The sequence below is a fragment of the Saccostrea echinata genome, unplaced genomic scaffold (assembly GCF_033153115.1).
Source record: "Saccostrea echinata isolate AGI-Se365-2 ecotype Australia unplaced genomic scaffold, CSIRO_AGI_Sech_v1 ptg000003l, whole genome shotgun sequence".
Lineage (NCBI taxonomy): Eukaryota > Metazoa > Mollusca > Bivalvia > Ostreida > Ostreidae > Saccostrea > Saccostrea echinata.
In genome coordinates, this window is record NW_026889752.1 from 476,172 (window position 1) to 494,750 (window position 18,579).

The 18,579-nt window shown below is 30.6% G+C and overlaps 1 protein-coding gene across 1 annotated transcript in view; it reads right to left on the reverse strand.

The window, feature by feature from the left end:
- Positions 1 to 18,579, reverse strand: part of LOC133178503 (uncharacterized) — a 59,132-nt gene that overhangs the window by 34,803 nt on the left and 5,750 nt on the right. Inside the window, exons 2-12 of the mRNA XM_061313193.1 lie at positions 18,370 to 18,432; positions 17,040 to 17,207; positions 16,516 to 16,537; positions 16,207 to 16,337; positions 11,936 to 11,989; positions 11,619 to 11,786; positions 6,746 to 6,808; positions 6,448 to 6,603; positions 4,803 to 4,841; positions 2,622 to 2,765; positions 834 to 911 (exon numbers count right to left, since the gene is read on the reverse strand). Coding sequence (XP_061169177.1) covers positions 834 to 911; positions 2,622 to 2,765; positions 4,803 to 4,841; positions 6,448 to 6,603; positions 6,746 to 6,808; positions 11,619 to 11,786; positions 11,936 to 11,989; positions 16,207 to 16,337; positions 16,516 to 16,537; positions 17,040 to 17,207; positions 18,370 to 18,432 — 1,086 coding nt within the window. The remainder of the gene's footprint in view (positions 1 to 833; positions 912 to 2,621; positions 2,766 to 4,802; positions 4,842 to 6,447; positions 6,604 to 6,745; positions 6,809 to 11,618; positions 11,787 to 11,935; positions 11,990 to 16,206; positions 16,338 to 16,515; positions 16,538 to 17,039; positions 17,208 to 18,369; positions 18,433 to 18,579) is intronic.

The following is an 18,579-nucleotide window of genomic DNA, read 5'->3' on the forward strand; positions in this document are numbered from 1 at the left end:
GTCACATGAATGAATGGCAAATAAAATTTACTTTCTTATTCAAAACAAAACGACAAAGTCATCTCTCTGTCAGCATGACCAGTGCTTTTATTGCTAAGAATCTAAACAATCAAAACATTTTGCTGCTTAAAATTGGGTTTTATTCAGTATCAACATATTTAAGCTAAAGAAATGAATTTCAAATAAACATATCCTTAAAAATTTTGAATCGATATGAAATTAAAGAAGCTAGGGTGATGGTAGTATCGACGAAGTAAATCATTATTACTCGTTGCATCTATGAGGAGTATAAAATAGTGTAGATATCTTGAATGGACTTGATCCTTCAGATGTTTAAGCTAAGCATTTATCTATTAAATAAGGTATTTACACGTGTAAATAATACAAAATCTAAAAGTATGTGCTAATATTTACATTTGCAAATGTTTTTTTTTTTATATAACACTATTGAAAGCAATGCGTATCTATATCCGTATAAACACGGGTTCCTTGCGTCATAAACGTTCGACGTAATTTTTCAGTGACGTCATAAAGGGTCGACGCGCAATCAGAGGATCAAACACGTGCCGTTGGGTTTGAAAAATAAAACGTTTCACGCGTTAAAGATTATAATCAGGCAAATATAAAATATGAATAAATCACAAATGTAAATATAAGTAATAAGGTATCATTTTTAAACATCTATCGGGATATAAATACGGGTTGGTCACGAGATCAAATTCCATAAAGCCCGAAGGGCTTTATGGTAAATTTGATCTCGTACCAACCCGTATTTATATCCCGATAGATGTTTAAAAATGATACCTTATTTCTTAATTAGATTGCATTCTTACCTTGCTTGCTTTTTGATCCCCAGAACACATACAACAGACATCTCGAGTTTTAACTTGTTTACCAATAAATAACATGCCCTAAGAAAAAGAATGAAATCTAAGCTTGAATTAACTGAACAAAAGAAAAAAACAAACAAACAAACAAACAAACAAACCATTTGGTGATAAAAATTATCCCGGTTAGTAACTATTGTAGGAAGGTTCTTTTCTAGAGTCCAAATGTCGTGTTAGGTTTGCATATTAACCGAGAGAGAGAGAGAGAGAGAGAGATACCAAGGATATATATATATATATATATATATATATATATATATATATATATATATATATATATATATATATATATATATATATATATATATATATATATATATAGAATTTGTAATGCGTTATAAGGAAAAAATAATGTTACAATAATATTCAGTTCAGGCAAAAACAAAAAAAAAAAAATTAAGCAAACATGTATAAAATGGACATGTACATGTATATATATCAAATAAAATAGTCATTTTTTGAATCTTAATTTTGTTAAACAGGTCAAAATAAGTTTCAGTTCTTATTGTTATATTTATCATTTATAAAAGATAAAAGTTCTTATCAAAATATTTGAACCTAAGGACCCTATACAACAAACATTCCGATTGTACTGCATGAATTGTATTTTCTCGTGTCTTTCCGGTAAGCTCGGGGAAAAAAACATCGAATGTATTTACATCACCGGATATAACATTTTTATTCAAAATGAGTCCTTTTCTATTGAATAAAGCATAGGCGTTGTACCCGGGGGGGGGGGGGGCTGGGGGTTGGGGGGGAGGGCTTAGCCCCCACACTTTTTTTTTTGCAAAGATATACAAGTAATATAGCATTGAAAATTGGGGGTTACCTTTTTTTTGGTTTAACCCCCCCCCCATTTTCAATTAGCCCCCCCCCCAACTTTCAAATTTGCTTCCAACGCCTAGGTAAAGTATTGGATAGGCAGAACTGAGAGTCCCATTTGAAGTATATTTATGAAATATCCTGACATTCAATACAGTTCAATTCAATAGCTAAAGGCTATACACAGATAAGAGATTATGAAACATATATTTCAATGACCATGAAAAGGGAGGTTGTCATAGGTGTTTACATATTCGAGATTGTTTTTCCGTTTGTCAGGAAGGCCCGAGAAGTTGCCTTTGTTTTTCATACTCAATATCGGTAAAAAAAAAAAACAAAAACAAAAACAAACAAACAAAAAAAAAAAAACAAAACAAAACAAAAAACAAAACAAAAAAAAAAACAAAAACAAAAAAAAAAACAAACAAACAGAATTAGAAGTGCTGGATTTAATTATTATTGACTAATCTTTGATTTCTGTCGTTCTCTTCATTGATCTGTCCACAATGTTTCATATTAGGTATATAATAAGCATTTATTGCCATTTTCAGTAAAAGAATAGAGCACTATTTACGAGAAATGTATATTTATGAAATTAAATCCCGTAAATGAAGTCATTTTTATAACTTTTAAGTCTGCGTTTTATTTTTTGGCTTGTGTGTGTATGTGTGTGTGTTTTGTGAATAGGTAGGTAAGTTTTTGAAAGATAGATGGACGCTAAACGGAGAAAAAACTTGGTATGGCCTACCGATAAGTTACAGAACTAGTTTTCATTTCGATCCGAATGATTTTTGAAAGAATTATGCCATTTTCATTTTTTTTTATAAGAACTATATAACACTTGCCAGTAGAACTGAAAATGCAATACTCATTCGCAACTTCTCGGACCTTGTATTTATTGTATTAACAAACCTTATTGCTGATTATGTGTTTTGACAAAAATTCTGAGGTTGCGCTATCGATGAAGCTTTTGCAGGTTTTAATTGGACAAGGAAATATACTTTGGATACAGTTTTTACATGAAGCATGGCCGCATTCCGTCATCAGATCAGCTGCCTATAAAAGGAACAACACACTAAAATTAATTTTTAATACAGTTATACACTTCAAAAAAACCTTGTTTTTTCATTTTTTGATAACATCTACTTCATATTTCAACTAAGCATTAACATGAGGTCTACTAGCTTACAAATTTATATTCCCCGCTACAGTCTACTTTTGCCCAAGATATTTTTTTCCCTTAAAACCAATATTAAATAATTTAATTCTGGTTATAACGCGGTATTTGATTGGATAAAAAAATACTTTATATTGTATAAATTGGGTTGCCTACGTCACAATGACTTGCGTCAAAAACGTATCGATTCGCCTGACGTTAAATTTAAATTTTATACGATTTGAAGTAATTCTTTAAGGACAATCATCTAATCACTAAATGAAAGAAAATTAAATTATAAGGAATGAAATTTATAGCTACCCAATTTATACGGTATATAAACTAGGTTGGAACAGTTTACGCTTTTTTATAAACCGCTTCGCGGTTTATAAAGCGTAAACTGTCCCAACCCACTTTATGCCGTATAAATTGGGTAGCTATTAAATTCATTCCTTAAATAAAAAAAAAAATTAACTTGCCTTTGGGCTTTGATAGAAAAAAAAAATCAAGAATTTCTGGTCGGACGTAATATTTGTAGGAAGTATGAACCTATATTTCTGGAGATGAAAAGAAGTTATGAAGAGGACCCTTTTTCTGCGAGGGACCTTATTTTTTCTATTTTACCTTGGGTAAAGGTTTGGACCTAAATTTTCCAAATGGCTTTGAGTAAAGGTTCTGACCTACAATCAACTTACGATTAGTATTTGTTTGAAGTATCAACATCAAATACCTAGCCATTAAAGAGGTTAGGCTAGGCGCGAATTTTACTCTTTTCTGCTAGTAACATTGAATTGTCTCAAATGACATGTCAAGATCACGACACTTCTTAAATAATGAGAAATCTTCATATCGAGTATAAAAATCCCAGTTTTTATCCAACCGAGATAAAAAAAAAACCCACATACACACAAAGCGTGCACTTTTCTTCCAATGACCTTAAACTTGCTCAAATGTACTTACATGTATGTCAAGTTCATGACCCACCATATCAACAAAATCCGTTTCTATATCAAGACTAACTTCCAATGTTTCTTAATCACAAACACTGGTAAAGACAGGTTTTTAAACTTGCCCAAAATTGACATTAAACTTGACCAAAAGACATTGATTCCAGATAACGACAAGTCTTTAAATATGAACATGATAAAGCAATCTTTTAATAATATATGAACTTTCTCACACCCTCTGTTTCTCTACTAGACATGAAAAGTGTCATACAATTTAGTAAAGATGTATACTTGCAACAATAATGTATATATACGTACATTTTTCTTTCATGCAATTATCTCACTTATCAGTACAAGTAATCCCAAAATTATATGTGGCTACAAACTGTATTAAGATGATTTAATTATTAATTCATATGACAGAAAATTATATTCAAACGATGAAAGAGTATATATAGCATAATGTTTTACAATGAAAAAAAAGTTAATCTGGAAACTGTCTTCTAGGTTGAAGTTCCGCTATGAAGGGGATTACTTGCTATATAGCGAGACCCCCCCCCCCTCCCCGGAAGACTGGATTTATAGTGAGACGTCCCCGTGAGAAGTTTTACTATATATAACCAGTCTTCCGGGAGAAAGTATCAATACATAGCCAGCCTTCGGGGGAAGTATCACTACGGGGGAAGCCTCAATATAAGACACCGGGCACGAATCTCCTATTTTTTCTGTCAGTGATTTTATTCTCTCCAGAATGATCAGAAGTCAAGATTATGAAAATTCTTAGGTCAAAAGCAACGTTTATGTCAAGCACGATCTTCCAATGTTTCACTATTTAAAAGATATATCAGAACACTTTTGCATAAGCAGAGACATGCAGGTAAAGAGACAGACAGAGAGAAGATCATTCCAACAACCCCCCCCCCCCCCCCAAAAAAAAAAAAAAGAAATCGCTTTCGGGAGTATAAATATTCATTTACAATTTTCACATACCTCCATTTTTGAGCAGCAAACACACTTGGATGGTTGAATCTAAAAAAAAAAAAAAAAAAAAAAGAAGAGGCCATATGGCCTACTCGGTCACCTGAATATAACACAACATTGTAAAGGATCCATAAATTGGATATAATGTAAAAGAAAATAAATTTGGAGGAGATGAATGTATGTTGCCCAAAAGCAAGAGAAAAAGGATGATCAAGAACCATTAAAAATAGTCTAATGCTTAGTAACAAATCTTAAAATAGTTTTATTTACTTGCCTGTTTTGCCCCATTTGTCACTATCACCATTCTGACTAAACAAAACATTAATTGTTATTGAATACTATATACCAAAAATCTCATTCCCTCAAACATTGTCCTCTTCTGCTCTTTAGGATAATTTAATGTACAAAGATAAGACATTTTTGTTTCTTTAAGTATCTATTAATTACAACTCGAACTGATCATTGAAAGCTATGGACTTTTTACTATAATTATATTATAAGAATTCTTGAATAATTATGTTCCCCCAAAGAATATTTGAAACATTATAGTTTGGCTTCGTTTATTAATATTATTTCTCCGATACTTTTTGGTCCGCAAATGTTCTCGAGAACTATCCGATTGAGATGAAATCTTTTTATGGTTGATTGTGTAGATGTTCGGAACAAAGGTCATTTTACGCGCGCATGCATGAACGTGCATGTGCATGCGATGAAATAAGTGCCGGATATAACTAAAGTAGCTTTCTTTTTCGTATTTTCTTTTATAAAGTACCTTGCACTTTGCAAAAGCAAAATTTTAGTAGTCAAGACAAAACAATATGGCCGTTGGCTGGGACCAAAATCTCAATAACTTTCTTATTTTTAATCAAAATGCCTTGAAACTTTAGACATTGGTATATATACACATAAAATACAGTTTTGTTTAAATATGCACATATACGTGTGTTACAATTTTAGTTTTAATGAGAAGATTTTCAATGAATAATGTATATTCAATACAGATTCACGCGGCCCCTTTACATAAGGACAAATTCAATTCGCTATTTTGAAAAATTTTGAAAAGGGCACTTTTGTGCATATTTTTCTTAATATACATGTACGAAAGAAAGGAATATTTTTAAAGAATTTACGAATTTTCACTACATGATCATTATAGCTCTAAAACTCCTTAATCCTTGACCCTAGGATTATGAATTTCACAAATATTTATAGGGCTTAATGCTTATCAATATCATGTCAACAATTTGACTGCATGATGTCCGAGATTGAAGATGATTTTTTAAAGATAGCGCTTAATTTGATGGTTTTAGCCCAGCCCCCCAGGATGCATGGCACAGGGATCATGCAATTATCTAATTTTTGTACCCCTTGACCAATTGATGTTAGTGCTAAAATTGGTTGAAATTGGTTCAGCAGGTCAAGTAAAAAAAAACTGAAAAAGTTCCAAAGTTTACAAATGATGCATGACGCACGACAGACAAAGGACAAAGACGGACAAAAAAAAAGATAGCAATACGTCATTTCAGCGACTCAGATGACCTAACAAACTTTAATTTATCACACAATATACGAAACTGCACAGCTCTCTCTCTCTCTTCCTCTCTCTCTCTCTCTCTCTCGCTCTCTCTCTCTCTCTCTCAAAGATAATATTTACTGCAATTTGTTTGCCTTTCTTTTCATTTGCTTGATAATATTCAACAGATTCGCATCCCAATGCTGGGCACTTTGAAGTCATCATTTGAAGTCTGGTGCTTAAGTTCAAACAGGAATCACAAAACCTGTGTCCACATTCAGTTCCTTCCAGTATTGCCTATATATAGCATTAAATGACAACGTATTTTAAATTGTGTCATTACAACACCAGATGTCAGTGAATCTCAGTATATAATTTTTTTTTTCAGATACAATATACTTTACTATAACATACAATGAATTTTTTATGATATATATACCTCTCTTTTTCTGCAAAGGTAACATGATGTAGTTCCACTTATTGGTTTAAGATAAGAAGGAACCTGTCGAATTATCCAATCAATTTGATTATTGTAAATTAAAAAATAAGATATTTGTGCTTGTAGATTGCAAAATATCTTAAGTAATAATTTACTTCTTTATTATCCTTAACAAAATACAAAAAAGGACATTAACAGGCTAAAGTGGATATGACAAAACCATACATCACCATGCACTTTTACAGACATTTATGGAAGAAGAGCGAAATATTTACTGCTATTTTAATAATAACAATAATAATAATAACTAGATGAGATCTCATTGCGAGCAACGAGTAGGTCTTCCGTTAGATTTCTGATAAGATCTTAATTGGAAAAGGTTGAATGATAAAACAAAGTGAAACAACTTTAAATTTAAAGAAATATTCACATCAATTCTTCAAAATATGTTTAGCAAGACATAAAAGAGCGAAATCTATCAATTTCAACAACTTCCGGTCTTTTCATTCACTTCCGGTATGACCGGAAGTACTTAAAATGACCTTTATCTCCTCACTGAGTGTGAAGAAATCATCCCTCAAAGTTTCGAGGAAAAATGAGCATTTTTTCGAGTACTTCCGGTTCGGAAGAAATAACTTGAGATGGAAATAATATGACTCGAAACAGTCGATTTTCCTCTATTATGAACATTTCAAAAAGAAAAAAAATAAAAATTTGCATATATTTAAACTACTTCCGGTGGACAACGGACGTCACGGCAACAAAAACCAAACAGAAAATTCAAATCTAAGAGTCACAATCTATCATCCCTGAAAGTTTCAATACTCAATCTCTAAGCGTTTTTGAGAACACTTGCGGACAAAATGCAACTTTAAAAACAGAAAATTGGCTGTATCTCGCCACCGGAAGTGACGACGAAAAAAAAAGCCCTAAGTTCAGATGATTTGCCGTCATTGCTGATTGAGGCGTTCTCGAGAAATCGCCTGCATAAAATCGGTAAGAAAAAAAAAAGAAAAAAATAATAATAATAGTGGAAAAGAAACAACAGAATCAGTAGAAGATCTTAATAATAATAATAATAATAATTATATATATATATATATATATATATATATATATATATATATATATATATATATATATATATATATATATATATATATATATATATATATATATATATTGAGTTTTGGAAAAAAAATCACTTAATTCTCCGAAAAAGTTCTTTGAATCTGAAGTCATTTAATCACTGAATTTTATATGCTGACCTAGGGAAGCACACTTTGAAAAAGTCTCTCTACATACTATAGAAAAATACAACACTTGGCAACAATGTATGTCCTTTTCACATTTGTAATGCAAAATGCTTAGATATCTTATTTAAAAAGTATCAAGAACACAGACTTTTTAGTTAAAAAAAAAATTTACAAATGTCACTGGAGTTTTATCAGTTTAATATCATTACAGATAATTTGTGCTACTTTGTTTTTACCATCAAATTGTATCCCAAGAAGCTGTATAAAGTAAAAAGTTACATACTGGGCTCAACCAGTCATACAGTGTATATCCCAAACAAAAGACCCTTAGGCCACAGTTTTCGCACGAGTCACCCTCGCCCTGCTTTCTTCAATAGCAGATGTTTATTTTCTTATATTCCTATGTAAACTTTGGTCACCTGCTGTGGTTCCATCCTATCCCCAGGGGTCATAATTTGAACAGACTTGAATCTACACTATTAGAGGATGCTACAATATACATGACACTATGGTTACTGCAGACTTTGCTGTTCTTTAGAAGAAGATTTTTCAAGACTTTTTTGCTATGCAGTCTATAGTAAAACTTTGCTTATTTTTAACCTAGCCTTTCCCGGAGGGGGGGGGACTCGGGGGGGGGGGGGGGGGGAGGGGTCATGATTTGAACAAACTTGAATCTGCACTGTCTGAGTATGCTTCCCTATTGATGTGACAATACAGGGTTTTGTTATCCTATAGAAAAGTATGTTTTAACTAGATGAAATCCCGCGCAAGCGCGGGGAATTGAATTTATACCACTACCGACAGAAAAAAAATCCAATAATACATGTATATATATTGTAGTTTCTACTGACAGCCTACAGGCTTATAGCAGGAAGAAATATACTTTGTTCAAAATCCCGCATAAAGTTGAAGTACGTCTCCACCCCCACCTCACCCCCTTTGTAAAACTTACATAACAATTTCATTAATTGACGTTTATTGTGAAACCTGTTATATACTATGTAATGGATATTGTATATACTGTGTTTTGGATATTGTACTTCAGATACTCTTATTTATTTCCGTCAAGAAATGCACATTTTACTAAGAAATTGATTTTTTGGGGTAAGAATTCACTGGTACTTGGGTCTTAGTTTATAAATATGTATGTACCTAATTGATATGTAAAAACTGTACCTTACCTCTTTTTTACATATCAATAAGGTACACACATATTTATAATCCAAGACCCAAGTACCTGTGTAAAAATTAGCTTTTATATATAACGCTCTATGAATACTCTGGCGGATTTAGAGGAGGGGCGCCCCACTCCCGTGTTGTTTCCAAAATATACATAGAATATAATGAATCAATTTTTTTTTGTCCGTGGGCCCCTACCCCGACCCCAAACTGGTCGCCCCCTCCCCCCTTTTCAAAATTCCTGGATCCGCCACTGGAATAGGCCGAGTATTTGAGACAAACGACTGTATTCAGAAAAAAAAAACGAAATGTATTGATTAAAGTACAAAATTTAACAGCATAATTGTATTTGAACAATGCCTTATTCATTATTTTTCTCTTTTCATGTAACCAGGTTTATCACGAAGTCCAAATTGTACTTCGGGTTCGTTGTCACGATGCTCTAAGTGAGGAATATAAATTTTACCGATAAATTTATTAGGAAAACTTACTAAATATATGTAATAGTCTTTCGATATATAAATATATTCACAACTTAGTGTTATCAATGATTTACCATTATTTCAATGGCCATTCACACAAAAGCTTTTTTATGTTAAAGCAGCTATTTTCTTTTTAACATCGGGCTCGATGCTATATGATGATCTGGAAGCTTCCGTCAATATTAAGATCGGTGAATGACGAAAATGATTTGCACATTTTCCGTTTTAATCGGTTATCACAACTTATTTCTTTTATATCATTGAAATCAAGTTTTGATTGAATAATTCAGTAATGACGTTTAATGAAACAAATATACGATTGCTTGTTGCCAGTTTCATTTAAAATTCCAGTAACTTAGATCCGCCAACCGAAAACGCCACCGTACTCATGTGTTTGCTATTTCATGGCTGTTTATAGAAAATAAAAGTAAACTTTAAATTTAATGTACGATACTTACAATGTAAGTGAAATCTAAATATAGTTTACGGACATCATCTTGTATCGTGTGTATTCTTAAAGGAGTAAGTAAGAACTCTGGTACCCCCGTATCGGAGTTTATTTGCAAAATTTATTAATTTATAAGTATAGATGCTTTGCAATTAATTTAATCTTTTCAGTCTAGTGCTTCTTGAGAAGATTTTTAAATGATGCATTAAAATTATCCTCATTTATTTTTATGTCCCAATAAAAATAGACACAACCGTTTATTTGATGTAACTTGAGTCCCTTTCCCCGATACTGCTTTGGACGAAATGTAGGCTCAGTGGTACTGGAGAAAAAAAAACCACACTATATTTTGAAAGTTTACAACGACGACAACTACCACCGAGAGACAATAGAAAAATAAAATATGTTGAACCTTCGGCTTACGTGAGCTAATAAATACATCCTAAAATATCATTTAAAATACGAATCATTTATATTAGTTCTGCTTTGTGGAAGGCAATGAGAAATTTTATCTTAATAATTTCTTTAAATGAAGTATGAATACCAAGCTTTATTCAAGCTCATAAGTCCATTCTCCGGGACAACTTTCCCTTCAAAATTTCCCTTCAAATAATGGCCAATGATATGGAGTTGTAGCATCAAGCAATAGAATTCTTTATAGACGCGAGTTTAGCCATCTCGTAGTCGGTTGCGATAAATATTATTTTTCACTTATTCGTAATAATCTCCCATTGGAAGATGGTGTCGCCCTTCATTTGAACGAACTTGAATCCTCTTAACCAGTGGTTACTTTTTGGCAAGTTTGATTGCAGTTGGCCCAGTGGTTCTTTAAAAGAAGTTGCAAACGGACAGACAGGCGAATGCCGGTCAAAATGAGATCAGAAAAGCGCACTTAAGCATTTGACTCATGTCAACTAAGACAAAATTTAACTCCAAGCACTTTTATAGAATATACTATGTAAGCAATAAATGGTATTCCATACTTTAGCTTAAACAGTTCAGTCCATGCCATTGCATTTTGAGGTTTATGTGGAATATGCTTATCGTATTAGTGATTCTCTTTGCATTAATTATTACTGTGCCTCGTGACACGGCTTGATCAATTTAATATATACTCACGGAATTTTACATGAAAAAAATGTCTTTTTTTCAGATGAATTAGGCATGTTTTTTTTTTTTTTTACTTTATTTACGCTATCGATCTATTCCTCTTAAAAACCCGTACTACGTCAAGTCAAGGCGAATGACGTCATAAAAACACGGCATTTGGTTCTAAATATTTTACAGTATTGTTATCAAATTGTAAAATTTTGAATTCTTCAATGAATAACAGATAAAACACATTCCAGAAACCTTTTATTTGCGTATCATCATGAAGTTAAATTTAGTTTAGTTTTCTTTTTTTTTTATTTTTAATGATGTCACAATGATACTTGCTATTGGGTGTATTATAAATGTGAAATCAGACATTCCTTAACGTAGCCTAAAGGTGAAAATTTGTTACCTACCAACAATCCATCTGTTTCACAGTTTCTGATGAATCGTCTAACATTTCCAATGCTTCCACACGATGTGCAATATTTGCAATGCATTTTGTCATCTTTTTGAGTTTTGGTCAAGAATTTGAGGCATCGTAAACACCAACCATGGCGACACTCAGAAAACTTTATGACAGCCTGTATTTAGTTATATTTATCAATAGATATGTTTAAATATGTGTATGAAAAGAGGTACACAATCCAGCATTATCTTTTCAAATTTAACTAAAACGAAATATTCTTTTAAAAATGTGTGCTTTAGTCATTCAGTTTAAAGATTTTGATACCATTCTGGAACAATAGCTGCAAGACAGTCTTTCTCCATATGATGGACAAAGCAACTATTAATGAAAAAAAGAACATTGTCGTCATGGCGACATCTTTTTATTTTAAGAGGCAGTCCACCAAAAAACCAGGCAATGGGTGGCACATCACATGTCATGGATTTTAATTATTTTTCGCATGTAGACTTATAAAAGCAAATGTTTACACATGGCAACATCAAATTTTTTTTAGTGTTCCTCTAGTTCTATTTTTGGTAAGTGCTTAATTTTAAGTGCAAAAAGGTCAACAAGTTGGTTAAAAATTTACTACGTTTTTGTTTTGTTTTATTTGAAACAGATACTCAAAAACTGAATATGTCAATAAATATTATTTATAGTATAAACCCTTATCTTTTATAATATCAATGAATAAGACACCAATTTATATTTCTTTAAAAAAAATTCAGTTAAGCAAGTGACTTAATGAAGTCACTATCCAATTTTCATTACGTTCTAAAATCCAATACATTGAAATGTCAGAACTTTCTCCTCATGTTATTATGAATTCAAAGTACAAATTGTTGAATCAATTTAAAAAAATTGGTGGGAACAGGTATATTGAGTGAAATAAGAGGCGTCAAATTATCTACTTTTCATAAATTTATCCAAATTAAACCGATTCCGACCGGAATTATATAATGAAGAAAGCTACTATGATTTCATCATGAAATTTGGTTGTTTTGTTTCAATATGGTTTACAAATTACTTGATTTTTTTTAAACATGTTTTCTAGGTGGCAATTACCATTAATTTTATTACTTAAAAATTATGCATTAATTTCGATCGGGATCGGTTTTATTTCAATCGGGATTGGTTTCTATATTAAAAATTAGAAATGTTTTCTAAAATCGCTCTTCGTTGTATTTTATCATAAGAATATGTCTGTGTTTTATTTCTTTTCTGTATGTTACATGGTTTTAGATGATGTTATCCATAGATTACATATATCTTAATTACTAAATGTTTTTCAGGTCCATGAAGATCTTTTGAATTACTTGTAAAACATCTGTTTGATTTCTTGATACACACCTAAAAAAAAATATTTATTTCATGCAACAATTAATAGCAAATTTTAAGCTTAATAATAAGATATCTCATTTCCAAGAAAAATAATCTTTTAAATTATCTGGATTAAAAAGAAAATCTAAAAAAAAAAAAAAAAAAAAAAAAAAGTGACGAAATTATACATGCACGTACTTTAATCCAGCAAGTATTTTTTTTTATGTGTACAGCCTCGGCTTTAATCCAATTTTTTTCATCCATTCATCATATTAAGGAATATTTTCCTGCTCTAAGAAATTTAACTTGAAATAAATAAGAAAAAAACCTGTACACTTACATACATATAATCATGATAATGGAGCCCAGAAAAAAATCGGTTGGGGGGGGGGGGGGTCGTCTGGGCGGCATCCGTTTTGTAACTGGTTTGATAATAATGGGATATTTTGGAAATTTACCAACCTACTGACTTATTTTAACTCCATATAAAGTATAAGGATATGTGGAACAATTGTCAAATTTTAAAAACGAAAATAAAAAAAAGTTCCATTGAATCATCTGCCGTTTTAGTGTCAGCTTAAAGTGGGGCATCCAGCAGTAGTATTGGCAACATTTTCCTCATTAAGTAGTAAATTTATAGATTTCTATAGCTTTTTTTTCTATTTCAGGTTTAACATTTTTAAAAGATTAAAGTCTAAACAGAATCTGAACCACCGCACTAATAGTAAACAATTATTGCTAATTAGTGAAGTGGGATGTGAGGAGTACTTCCGTTCTTACTTATTCGGTCCGACAGTCGATCGTGAGCAATCGTATAATGCTGACTGCATATTTGATATTATTGCATATAAGTTAACATATTCAAGTATTAACAACACTTCATGAAGTGCACACATCGACTTTGCTGAATTTAATGTTGCGTTAATCTGGAATATTCATCATTACTGAATAATAAGAAATAATTCTTAATCTTTTCACATCCCAGTTTTATCAGAAATGTTCATAATAAATTACACTAGAAAAATTATTTTTAGGAATTATAAAATACCAGTATATGCATGTGCTATTAACTCATTTAAAAAAATAAAACAATTTATATAATCTATTATGATTACTGTAAAGACGTTTTGTACATGTATAGAATTACCTATCAACACTGACTTGTTTTAAAACATTTATAGCTGAGGCAACGCCCGTGAATAAAATACATTCTGGATCACAATATTATTTAATGCACTCGGAAAAGTAATTGGACAGAAAAGAGAAATTATTTAACTTAACTTTTTAAAAATCTTTTTCTTTGCACGTTTACATAAATTTACCAACTTCTGCGGAATATTTGCAACTATTGTGACGCAATATTAGATAGGTATTTGACGTCACTGATACATCAGTGGAATCGTGGATTCAACCTGAATAATAAAGCAAATTTTAAACTAAATATAATGTTTGGAGGTGAAAATTTATTCCGTTTTTGAAAATAAACCAATTATTTTTGGTTGAATGATATTCTTTAGCGTATCAGTTCTAAATATCTCATAGGGGTTCTGATAGTAAGATGTTTAGCCGATTTCCCGATGCTACGGGAGATAACTCTTTCATAACAGAATTTAATAAAAATGACTATCTATTTTGCAAGAAAATTACTATTGAAAATATTTTTCCCACTGATTTTATTTTTTAAATTAAAAGATGAAATATTTCTTGATTTAGTTTGGAGTGAATTATAGATCTGTTGAAAATGTATTAGAATTTACAGTTCTTTGTTTCCGACCTACATTCAATGGTTTATATAGGGGAATTCAAAAAACAAAACAAAACGATATTTTAGTAAATAAGCTATTTTCAAACAAATCTTTACTTACATTATTCCATATGGACTACATTAATATCATTTTCAATAAAATATCAAATATTCGTCACATTCGATGTGCCGCCTATTAATACAATACTGCCTGGTTTTCTGGTGGACTGCCTCTTAAAGAGATATGTGACAATTTAACTGTTACATGTACATGTAATCATCTAAACATAAACGGTAAATTCAGAGGATGTTTGATGTTTAAAATTATTTCGCAGGCAGAAACTGTTGCTTTTACAATCTCTTTAGTGCAAAGTAAGCGTAAAATATAAACAACATCCGGTATCACGAGAGAAATAATATCCAACTAAAAGGCATTGAATGTTCTGTTTAGTTTAATTTTCTTCAAATTTCCTTTCATTTTTTATTTTGTCTCTGCCATTTTGTAACGCAGTGTCAAGGCTGTGATGTCATAAGTGAGAAGTTTTGAAACTATACGACTGTGAGATTGAAGTTAGTGAAGATGAATTTTATGAAAATTTGAAAAAAAAATTAAGTCCATGTCAGGATTATATGTAGTCTCTCGCTATTTTTAAAGTGAGAGTATTTTTTTCATAACATTCGAAAGTTTTGCCGTACTTTTGATATTTTTTTACATAGAAAAATATCACTTTTGACATTTTTTTAAAATTACAAATCATTTCAATTCTCAATCTTTTATCAATTGATAAATCACAGCTATTAAACCGTTGAAAATATATAATAATTAGAGGATATTAATTGTTTTGTAGTTAGATATGGAATTTATTTTTCGAGTGAGAAAGGATTTTTTGATATTTGCATTAGGAAAAATGATTTTTAAAAAAATCCTGTTTCGCGAGTGAAATACTAGTAAATTCAAATCCAAGTACAAAGCAAGTACAAAGCAAAAAAATATGTTCATTATTATTTATTTATTTTCCTTTTGCATAGGTCTTTTCGTAAAAATAGTACCGTACATTGTGACGTCATAGTTGAGAGGTTGTGACTTGTTGGAATCATAATTAAGCGATTGACAGACTATCTGAAATTTCATATTACCAAACTTTTTTTTTTTTTTTTTTTAGAAAATTTGGCGGTTTTAGGTTGTGTCAGTATGGTTTATTTACTCTTGCTTTCTTATAACTAGGAGTACATTTTCTCACATTTCAAAAAGGGTATGAAAATCTTTCGTTCTGCAGAACTTTTGATATTGTCATAGTAAAAAAGAATATTTTTCTTAATATTTTTATGGAGAAAAATATCTCGTTTTAAAATATTACTTTTAAATTCAATGGATAAAAAAAACAGTCCTATACTATTAAAATGTTTTAAAAAGAGGAATAAAAGGGGGTGGGAAATCAAAATTCACGATAGAGAATAAAGTTTGCAACTAAATTATTGTAACATTTCTTACATCAATAACTCTTTCTGTCTCCATATGGTCTGTTTCATGCTGACCATCGAGTGCCTTTGAACTGCCTACATCTAAACTGTCATCTGGATTGATCTGAACTTTTCTGGTGATATCGTCTTTCTTGCTTATCTCTTTTATATATATATATATATATATATATATATATATATATATATATATATATATATATATATATATATATATATATATATATATATATATATATATTAAAATGGTAAAATTATGCGCATCTGTCAAGTGTAATCGAAATACACAGAGAGGAAGCCAAAGATACAGAAATTTTCTTACCATCAAAGTAATTTGTATCAATCTGAAACCAAATTATATATATATATATATATATATATATATATATATATATATATATATATATATATATATATATTGATACTTTCGTTAGTAAATATAAGACTAAGCGTTTGTTTTACATTCATCCAAAATTCAAGCCCATTAAGTACATGAATCAATCTTTTTTATCTATACGATTTTTCCCCCACAAACAACAGTTATTTGTTACACAAATACCTAAAAAATGCTTAAAGAATCATATTTCGGGTTTTAAAAACTGTAAAAGACAATAGGAAATCTCTTAGTGAACCGAAAAATATTTTGGCCGTGTTAATTTTCCAGATCCAAGACATGTCTTATTATGATTAAAAGTTATATATGCAATTACATGCCAAAAACAAGTCCTTAGTCAATGTCCACAAGCTTAGTCTTATTTTGTTCTCCTCATATAGGTTCTTGGAAATGTTCTTAAATTCTTTTAAACACTATTATTCTTTCTATATTATTACGTATGGAAAATGTACCTTAAGAAGTAATTGGTCGTTGAAAACTCTTTTCAAACACACCTCAGGAACACGTTGATCACAAAGCCAATATTCACATTTAACAAACCCGTTCTTTGATTTGTTGTACATTTTCATCACGCAAGATTTACATGCGCCATGTTTGCAGATAGCTAATTCAATATACACCTACAACATATTAAAAAAAATAAAATATAACATAGGTAGCGTATCGGTTAATTTTCATCTTTTTTGTATATTACCCTTTAACTTCCGATTCTGGCATACGCGATTATGAAAAGAATTTCATTTCGTTAAAGATACAAATAAAGCTCAGCTGTTTCATTAAGCCTTTGGAACCATTTACTTTTTTTTCTGGCTTGTGTCAGATATCATAATCTGATCAGAAAAAATTCAAAGAATCAAAATTTGTAAAATTTTATATTTTTGATGTTAGTAATTAGCTTGAATTATTAAATGTACATTCTATGTCCATGGTACATAGAATTAAAGAAAAATTACTTGAATATCAAACAAATTAAAGGTATGTGAGCACTGAGCTTACAAATGACACTACCGCTTCAATATGATTATAATTGCACAGTCCTTTTTTGCTTAGGAAAAGCCATAATATCTGTCTGATCAAAATATAAAGTATGAGGTGCACAAAGGCACCATGTAATAAACATTCTTTTAAAATATCATTAAATGTTATTCAGTGATATTATATAGGAGGAGTAGCGGATAAGGGATGGCCATGAGTACCCCGAAAAGAATAGCAGTGTCCATGTTTTGCTATGGGAAACCCAAAATGTGTGTGTAATCAAAAAGTGAAAAAAAAGAAATGTACAATGGCATTATGTATTAAAGATTCTCTGAAAGCATCATTAAATTTTATTTCGTGGTTTAGGAGGAGTTGTGGATAAAAGACAGGTACCCCTAAAAGAAGAATGACAGTATCTGTGTCTTTCTTTTGGAAACAAAAAAATATTAGTTGCACAAAGGAACTATGTAACAAAGAATTTTTCTTTTTTTATGGTCTTATATATTAAATCAGCAACTACATTTTAAAATTCACATATAATGTCAAGCTTTTGAATTGGAAAACAAAAAAAAAAACCCACAAACAAACAAACAAAAAAAAAATAACCAAAAAAAAAAAAAAACCCACACATTTAGTTTTACTTAGACAGTTCACAAGAGGGCAGTTGATTTAAGACTATTCAAACATAACCTGTTTGGACAATACTACATTTATTTTTCAAAAATGTCTAATTGTTTGATAAAAAAAAACAAAAAAAACTTAAAAATACTTTTCTTTTCAAATATTATGATTAAATTTTACACAAACCTCTTCCTGGTCACACAAAGAACATTTTCCTTTCCCTTTAGGGAATTGTAAGTACATTACAACCTGTGAAAAAAGTAAATGACAGTAATTTTAAAGGTTCAATTGACCTTTTTCTTTTCAAAACTTGCCTATAGTTGTCGACACACATTAAAAGGCAAAAAATAAATAAATAAATAAATAAATAACGTTGGGTAAGTTAAAAAAACTAAT